We start from the raw sequence: 9479 nt of genomic DNA, 5'->3' as shown, positions 1-9479 counted from the left end.
TTTGATCGTAAATTATCGCATAAGTCTAATGACATCAATATTAAGCGTATTTCCGCGTATCGTCCACAGCATTCCCAACACAATTAACGTAATTCATCCATTCATAATGGGTGACAACCACTTGCTGCCGGTGTAAAATCCAAGAAGAAGCAGAACCAATTAAAAACTCAATAGTTGGAGCAGTTGGAGGTTTGTTATTATTTTTGCCGCTAATTGGTGTAAGTGTTCCTATTGGCGGGTTATAGCAAATCCTCATTTAAGATGTCGTCTCCATCACCAAAGTCGCCTGAGCTCTCGGAAAAGGATAAGAAATATGATCGACAAATTCGGTAATTGTCCCTAAAAGAAAATTATGCGATGACAGATGATTGTAATTAGTTTGAACTTCTTGCAGCCTGTGGGGTGAGCACGGTCAGCGGTTGTTGGAAACGGCCAACGTATGTCTGATAAATGCTTCTGCCCTAGGTTCTGAAATACTGAAAGGTGTCGTCCTGCCTGGTATTGGTGGGTTTACCATAGTAGATGGGAGAATAGTTACCGAGGAGGATGTGGGGTCTGAGTAAGTTCTTCATATGCAATACTTTAGTGTAGCTTTTCAGTGCTGAACTTAAAAAGTGTAAGTCCTTTTGGCATAGGATCTAAGATGTTTGACCGTTATTTGACCTGATCGTAAAATCTTCAAGAGGGAATCGTATTACCCCAGGAAGGGCATTGTTTTTTCCAGTTTGCTGTATTGTTACTTAGTTTGAGGCGCGAACAGTAATTTGTTGTCCAATTTTCTCGTTGACATTGTCGGTTTTGTTTGCAGTTTCTATTTGCTTTTCAGAGACCGATCCTATTCCCAATTTGCTTAGTACACCACCTAATTTTCCCTGTGAGTTGTTAGTTTTGCACTTATTCAAGGTGTGCACTGATTGTTATAAAAAGTGGCTTAAAAGTATCGAGATTTGTGGACTTGCAACCTGCTATTCTCCAATTGCCTTATGTTTCGTAGACGGTCTGATACTTCCCGACGACAGTCTCGGCGTTTCCTGCAGCGCTTGTTGCAACTTAAACGGATCTCAATAGTATAGGCTGGATCTTCCAGGTAAGATGTTTGGAGTCAGGGGAGCATTCTCATCACCCTGTTGCGTGAATCCGTTGAGATATTAACATTTACTGCATCCACAAGGCGGGATTAATGTCCTGGAAGTGGGCATCAGACAGGATATTGCTGCGAAATTCTGGCCTAGAATGAGATTATTAAACACCATTGAAGACTTTCGATACAAGCAAGAAGGAGGGTTCCTGCGATCAGCAAGATAAGAAGCGGAGCAGAGTGGGCAAGAGCTCAGACGCTAAGCAACATCCAAAGAAAATTGCGCAGCAACCGTCAGCCGACCGACCATGAACTGCGAAGCCCTTCAGTGACGTGGCCAGGAGCCACTTATGTGTGTCTCTGGCGGATGGTAATTCTGCTAGCGGCAAACTAGCGCCGGAGGTGTGGATCAGTGTTGGGGCCAGGCTGTCGGGTATGGTCTTTGAGCATTTCCTGGACACCGAAGGCAAACACGCGGGACTCATCCCCTTCTTTGATTCCTCTCAGGTGGTCCGTGGGTTCCACGTTATAGCTTGCATGGACCAGTTCTCTAGGGACTTTCTCGGTTCATGTGTCGCTAAGATCAGCGACGCCTGGGAGGGCGTAAAGCTCAAGGTCATCCCTTACAACGAGATTCCCAGGAGAACGGCCGCTGGCATCTGGTTGCCGAAGACAAGCTCGTCCAAATCCTGCGCCTTCAAAACCGCGGGATTCCTATGGAGGACTGGGTTGTTATCAAGGAGGAAGAAGACAAACAGTCAACCTTTACTACGTATAAACGAAGAGTGTCTGGAGGCACTGCAAAAGGTCGACTCTAAAGTGTGGTTCGGAGTCAGGAATGCAAAGGTAAAAGTGTTCCGCTCAGCAAAACCGAACGACGACCTAGATCCAATCGATGCCGCCAACGAGCTGTTGGAGGAGATGAGGATCGACGGTCCGACAGGGACTGATGAACCCCGCACGCAAGCAGTTCATGCTGAGGGTAACGCAGATAAATCTGCAGCACTCGAAGTACGCCTCGGCTAATCTGCTTGTCTTCCTCTTCGAGGAGGAAGAGTTTGCACTCGCGTGGAACTATCATCGTGAAATACTCGCCAGAGAATACTGATAAGCTTTTCCCAACCAGTCACGTCCTCATAGATCGCCCGAGATTAGACAGAAGCCGCAGAATCGGGCCCGCCAATCGAGCAACTAACCGCGAAACTACACCGGGGTTTTGAGTGTGAAATTATAAAGAGACGCCGCGTTCTAAATAAAAAATGTTCCACCCTAAAAAACGAATCGAGTCCGCAGGTAAATAGTAATATTGATAAGTGCGTAATAAACAAAACGAATATTGAACTGACTGATAACGAATTGAATTTGCTAAACAACGGTCTTGCGTTCGCGTTACCACCAATAAGGTTGTCGACGAAACCGTGGTTAATATCGAGGCAGGTATAAAATTCTTTGATAATAACTCTAAGGATGAAATTCGTTCGGGTATAAGTAAAATCATTCAGAATAACGCGTAAAAACAATACGCGAACCTCGTGATAAACCGCTATACTTTCTCAAGGCGGACAAGGGGAACAACGTCGTCGTTATGGAAAAGCTAAGTATGACCAGGCTGTTTTTCGGAAACCGGAGAGTGGAATCTTTTTCGAATTGCGGAACAACCCGCTGCCCGAATCTATCAAAAGGGTCGATCGAGCGTTGAAGGAAGTTTGTGTGGTATTCCCGAATATTGGGCGACTCCTGCGCTTCCAAGAATCAGATGTCAACAGAAAATGTACAAGGAAGGGGACGAGAAGCGAGAAATCATTGCGGACTCAAACTCGCCAACGTACAACATCGCCAAGTTGTTGATCAATGAGTGCCAGACCCTTGGGACGACGAATAATAAGAGTTCAGTTGGTAGCTCACATGAACTAATATAGAACCTGCAACGCATTGAGAGGATGGGTGACGACGAGGTGATGGTGTCGTTCGATATGAAGGCATTGTTTCCCAACTCGTCAGTGAAAGAGTCAATCTTCGAACTGGAGAGATGGCTGAGCCAGTTTGATTCTAGCCCGGAATGGAGAAGAAAAGTTCGTATCTATGCAAACCTTGCCAGGCTCTGCATGAACGAAAACTATTTTACGTTTCGGGATAGATTCTACAAAACTACTTCTTCGGGAGTAGCTATGGGGAACCCCCTCTCGCCATTACTCACTGAAAGGTTCATGTCATCAATCGAAGAAGAAATTGAATCGAGGGGAATAATGCCTAAAGTATGGTTTAGGTATGTAGACGACGTATTTGCGATTATTAGAAGAGACGATATCGACATGGTCATCTCCTCTATAAACAAGATTCATCATAAAATCGAGTTTACACAAAAGGTAGATAAGGATGGGGCTCTATCCTTCCTAGATCTAAATATCGTCAACTCTAGCGGGAAGCTTAAGTTCGAGACATACCGTAAACCTACAGCAACGCAGAGAACGATACTAGCAGCTATTAAGAATGGGTATAATCCTCAGACTATTGAGAAACTGATCAGAAGGAAAATCAAGCAACACAACAGGCATGTCTATACAACACTATTTTCGCAGCAGAATCAGGCAACTACCAGACGGATAAGTATCTCGCATTCCTACCTATTTAACAACATCAGGAATTTGATAAAAAATTTCAACTGAAAGTTGTAGGTTCGAATCGATCATTCACCTTGCGGAATTTACTGGGAAGCGTCAAGGATCCTTTGGCAGCGGGGGGAAAAAGTGGGATCTACCGAATAACGTGCAGCGCCTGTAATAAAATATACATAGGACGCGTGATAACGATTAGATTTAATGAACACATCAAGGAAGCGGTAGGTAGTGTTCGGAAACAAAAGTCGTGCATAAAATCATCAGTGGCAGCGAACATAGTCCAAGAAGCCCATACCATCCAACGGGAAAATCTTGAGTTTTGCGTTATATAAATCGAACCACAACCTTGGACCCTTGGGAAAGTCTAGAAATTTTGGGAGAAGACGCGACGCGGTTATTAAACACAGATTCAGGTAACTGCCCTCCAAAATTAATAAGACTCGTCGTGCTAATTAACAAGTAATTGGGTTAATATTTAAAAAAAAAATTTTCTAATAGTAATTTATGCAATTAGTGATTAAGTATAAAAGAACCGTATAATCGCAATTGTTTTTAGTAGCTTTATACTGAGAAGGGGGTAAGTTGCTCCCGAAATATATATCTACATTGAAAAATAAAAATTGTAGTTTGGAGGAAGCTACCGGTCTATCAATTCACACATCTGGTAAATATGGATGTTGCTGCTTCTTCAAACAAAAAGTGAAATCGACTCGTCCATCAATGCGCTGAAGCGAATCAGCCTTGACGGTCTCCCACTGAACTGTTCCTTGCCACATCTACCGTTTCTGTTAAGTTGCTGCTTCCGCTTATCTGGAGGAGGACCTTTCCCAGTGAGTGGAAGAAAAGGATGATCGTCCGAAAAAAGGAAACCTCCTACCACCAAGATAGTAGCGAAAATTATCCTGGAGTGCATCAAAAAATACTTGAAAAAATATCCCAGAAAAGACTGGCTGGTTTCCGCTCTGAATTCCCCTGCACCGACAACATCAAAATCCTCCGGATTTAGATTTTTGCTCCACTTTCTCGTCATGACGTTTTCATGCAACTATTTCCGGGGAACGCGGAGGGCTTCAATGGAGCATGACATCTTTCCTCAAATACCTCGACTACCTCGATGACATCTGCTTGCTGTTATGGCCTAGGCCAAATGGTTATACTTTTGCAAAAGCAGGTGAACAACAACAAAATTAAGGTTATCATAAAATTAAACAGATTCTAAAGAGTAGCTCCTTCAGAGGATACAGAAGAAGGTTCCCGAAATATGGTATTTGTCTTTTTTATCAAAAATTGTTTATCCAATCAAGCAACTATTCTTCAGAATTTGTTTGATGTGTTGCCTAAAAAAACTACCTGCTATTTTTGTTGTGTTTTTAGTTGTCCCATGATGTCTCGGTATGAGTACATCAGAGAGAGCTAATTTCCCTGGTCCGGCTTACGATGACCTTACGTGAAGATGAGAAAAAGCTAGGCTCTGGGCATATTATTCCAGCTGTCACTCGGTCGTATAGGCAGTTTGCCCTTTATGGCTAATTCCTTGTATATGTAGTAGTTTTGTGTTTGTCAAAAGTGGTATTATCGCTGTTATGTGTGTAGTTTCCACTTATGTTTCGAGGATTTTGTTGTGCAGGACAATTCAATATTCGTTTGGATGTGAGTAGGGGGATGTTGGTAGGGTGGAAAAACAAGACAATATTCTAAGAGGCAGGAGTTAGTCTGCAGTTCCTCCACTAATGCAAGGATTACACTGGCAATCCCTACCCTATGTTTTGTTCACATTGCCCAGCATGATGCTCTTAATGCTTAAAATTCGGATGTGTTTGTCCTTGGCAATTTACGTTTGAATAATAATGGTTGGCGCAATTGTTGTGTATCGGTACACTACAGGATACTCTATAGGAGGCAATGTGGCCAGCAATGCGCTCGCCCGAGATTATTACCCTGATTTGTCTCAGGTACTCATTCACAGCTGAGTCGGCTGGTATCCGACCTCAAGTCACGATACAAATCCCACTGCCAGCAGTAAGATTTGAACCGCGACCTTCCGTATGACAGCCTAGTCCTCTGCTTATGCTTTGCTATTACACAATAAAGATTTCTTCTTTGAGCAAAGCCCGTTGCATTTTCCTTTGTTCGCAAAGTCTAAGCATTTGGCTAATTTTCCAATGTGTCCCATCCTCCCACCCTACTCTATTGTTTTCATTTCGATAAACATTAACTTATTTATGTATATTTTGGTGCAGTCGAAAATAATGTTGTTTGATCGTTCAGTCCCTTCGAACGTTAAAGGTATAAATTCATCGAATTTCGCCCGGTTGCTACAATTTGAGCGGATTTTTCTTTCCTCCTGATATAAGAGCAATTGCATCATTGAGAATTTCATCCTCTGTGAAGGACGACGGCATTCTTTTAATATTATTGATGTGAACCCTTGTGTGTGGTATACCGCGTCACATTACACCTCCATTGTATGGCATCATACGGAATAGAATTGGCATCCTTTCTCAAAGTGTGAACTATCGACTGTCGCTACTGCTTTCTCATGAAGAGATCCACGGATATCTGGTCCATAAACCGACGAAACTCTTTTGAGTTTGTTTCAGGCCTCTTACTATCATATCTAAGACGGACGCCCTTTTTCGGTATCTTAACGGATATCCCCCTTTTTCACTCCCTTGGGAAGTTCGCAGATCTCAAGGATTTCCTTTTGAGTAAAAGTAGCATCTCTGCAGTAATTGCGAGGGTCCCAGGAACAATTCTGCATTGAGACCCCTGAGCGTTTTAAGATTGAGTATCGTGGTGAAATATTCCTTCCCAGTCCCAGTCTGCAACGATCGTTGGAAGGGTTTCAGTCATTTACAACAGCTTCTGCTTCCTTAACACAGGTAGAATGGCTTTTGGTACAACACTGCACTTCTAGTATTTTGTTGCGGTAATGGCGCATCACGATTTCCCAAAATCATAACGATCAACAGAATTGACTACGCAACAAAATGTACCTGAAAAAAATCCATCTTCAGCCCTTCAATTTTATACGTATAAAATAATGAGTTAATTAGAGTTGTCGAAGTGTAATTTTGCGATGTTTCTAGTGATTAAGTTATTTGAAATAATGAGACGGTTTTTGCTTTTTGGTTAAAATGTTTTCTATTTTATTCGCATATAATTAAAGTTAGTAGGGTATGCATTTCAATTCTAAACATAAAAGAAATCTTGGCTCAAATAATTGACAAATTCGATTCAATCTACTTTTCAAGTTTCACCTTGTGGAATTTACCAATCAATACAAAATTTTATAGATCTAATTCACGAATTTTTGTAGTTTTTTCTTAGACACTCAATCGATTGGTCAATCTAAGGCAAAATGCTGTAAGGAGCTACTACAGGAACTAAACCCGGATGTGCGTGGCGACTATGTAGACGAGAGTGTTGAATCACTTCTCGAAAGTCGACCTGATTTTTTTACGACTTTCAAAATTGTCGTGGCTACCTCTCTTTCGGAAAAAACATTAATTGCTCTCTCGAAACTGCTATGGGAGCGACAAGTGCCCTTTTTCTATTGCCGGTCACTGGGTATGTTTGGTTCGATTCGCCTCCAAATCAAGGAACACAGAATTGTTGAATCACATCCTGATAGTAGGCAAAGCGACTTAAGACTTGAAAATCCATTCCCAACATTGAAGCAACATTTGGATGTAAGTTTTATATCAGTGAATTGCAAAATATGAAAAAGTAATACCCGCTTACCTGCAGGCAACTAATTTAACTCCGAAAGTACCATGGCTAGTTGTATTATATAAATACTTACAAAAATGGATAGAGAAGCATAATGGAAAGTTTCCTAGAACTTACCAAGATAAGGAAGAACTAAGAATTATGATACGGGAAGGTAATTTTATGACTATGGAACATTACAATAGACTCGTACACTAACGTGAAAGGCAAAATAAAGGCTGTGAAATTGTTGATTGGAATTCATTCTTATTTTTATAGGAATGACCGCGGACGAAGAGAATTACGAAGAAGCAATTCGTGCTGTGAATTCGAGTTTTGGAGGCGGAAAACCACCAACTGCCCTTCAAAATATATTTGATGATAAATCATGCAATGAATTGAACAAAAATGTATATACTACCTTATTTTATAAGCAGTTATTTTCAATTGATATTCGTTTCCACAGTGTAATCCTTTTTGGATCATCGTCCGTGCTGTTCGAGACTTCATTCAAAGCGAGAACAACGGCTATTTGCCACTTGCAGGCGTGTTGCCAGATATGACTGCGGACACAGAATCTTACATCAATTTACAAAACGTTTACCGGCAACAAGCTATGCAAGATGCCGACAATATTTTCCGTAGAACACAACAGCTACTCAGAAGTCTAGGATTAGAAGAAGATCTGATTCAGGAGGAGGACGTTCATCTTTTCTGTAGAGAAGTTTCAGGTTTGGCTGTTTTTCGGGGAACAAAAATTTCAGATGAATATGAGAAGTCATACAAATCAGTACACATTGGTAAGCAGTTTGTAAACATATAGATTCATATTCATTCATTGGCGCACATCTATAGCTCAAGAACTTCGCAGTCCTGGCAGTTTAATTGAACACTACGTAGCTCTGCGGGCATTTGAACGTTTCCAAACTGAACTTGGCCATACTCCGGGTGAATGTAATGTTGAGACGGATACTGCAAAACTGAAAAGTGTTGCAAGTAAAATTCTGTCAGAATGGGGAATCGCGGAAACATTGAGTGATGACTTGGTTCATGAAATCTGCCGGTTCGGTGGTGCTGAGATTCATAGTGTATCTGCTTTTGTAGGTGAGTGATGCTTTTACATTTGTTAAATGTATGCAGTTGCTTAATGGTGTTTTCCTCTTCGAATAGGCGGTTGTGCTGCACACGAAATAATAAAAATAATTACCGAGCAATATAAGCCTGTCAACAATACATTCATTTACAATGCAATTACTTCGGAGTCAGCGTGTTTCAAACTTTAATAATTTGCCGAAAAACAATGTAAAGATAATGAAAGTGTTTCAGTTAAAATAAAAGTCGTTTAATATACAACTAATAGACGTATTCGTATTGTGGATTTGATCATTAAGACACAGCGATCATGTTATTCTATTGTACTCTGTCGTCCAAAATCGTTTGTTGTTTGAATCCACTTTTGCACTGGAGTGTTGCATCGCGGAGAGTAAACTGAATTGCGTGTGCGATGTCTTCCTTAGAGATTCAATTCAAAGAAAGTGATTTAGAGCTGTTGTCATCATCAACTGATGGTGCTTTGTACTTCCAAAGGCGGATCGGCATGGACATAATTGGGGTGGTAGAACAAAATTTTATGTTGCAAACCGTGAATAAACAAATTACACCTAATGCTGGCCACATAGTATCAAGCTGGCATGTCAGTTACGCCTGAACAATTCGCAGTTCACCGACGGCCGGAACGTGTGTGGAATCCGACTGGCCCGTCAGTTTAGACTTCAGGCGGCCGGTGATCGATTGAAAACAAACTCGGCCATCCAGTCTGCCGGAAACCGGCAGGTGTGTGGTTTGAGGCACCCGATCGACTGATATTTCTTTTTTAAATGCTCACACACAAACATATTTCAACTTTAGGTCTCAACGCCGTTCACGGCCAGAGTTGAACTGATGGTACCGTCCGTCTTGCCAGGGGCGACCGGGTGGACTATTCAGGCATAACTGATAGGCTTGTCTGATCGTGTATGACCACCTTAATAAATGAATTTTAAGTCAGATATTGTCCCTCAGCTGCCGTCAAA

At 41.7% G+C, this 9479-nt stretch overlaps 1 protein-coding gene across 1 annotated transcript; it reads left to right on the top strand.

Annotated features, from left to right (window-relative positions):
• Positions 1–114: 114 nt before the first annotated feature.
• On the top strand, positions 115–8764 carry LOC119648064 (nedd8-activating enzyme E1 regulatory subunit). Its single transcript, XM_038049533.1, has 9 exons — positions 115–189; positions 246–329; positions 395–559; positions 7016–7388; positions 7447–7582; positions 7687–7817; positions 7874–8207; positions 8263–8511; positions 8578–8764. The coding sequence occupies exons 2-9, from the start codon at positions 262–264 to the stop codon at positions 8688–8690; spliced, it is 1569 nt and encodes a 522-aa protein (XP_037905461.1). The 5' UTR covers positions 115–189; positions 246–261; the 3' UTR covers positions 8691–8764.
• The last annotated feature ends 715 nt before the right edge of the window (positions 8765–9479 follow it).

The sequence above is a fragment of the Hermetia illucens genome, chromosome 2, assembly GCF_905115235.1.
Source record: "Hermetia illucens chromosome 2, iHerIll2.2.curated.20191125, whole genome shotgun sequence".
NCBI lineage: Eukaryota > Metazoa > Arthropoda > Insecta > Diptera > Stratiomyidae > Hermetia > Hermetia illucens.
The sequence above is the reverse complement of the archived record's forward strand: the minus strand, read 5'-3'. Positions and strand labels throughout refer to the sequence as shown.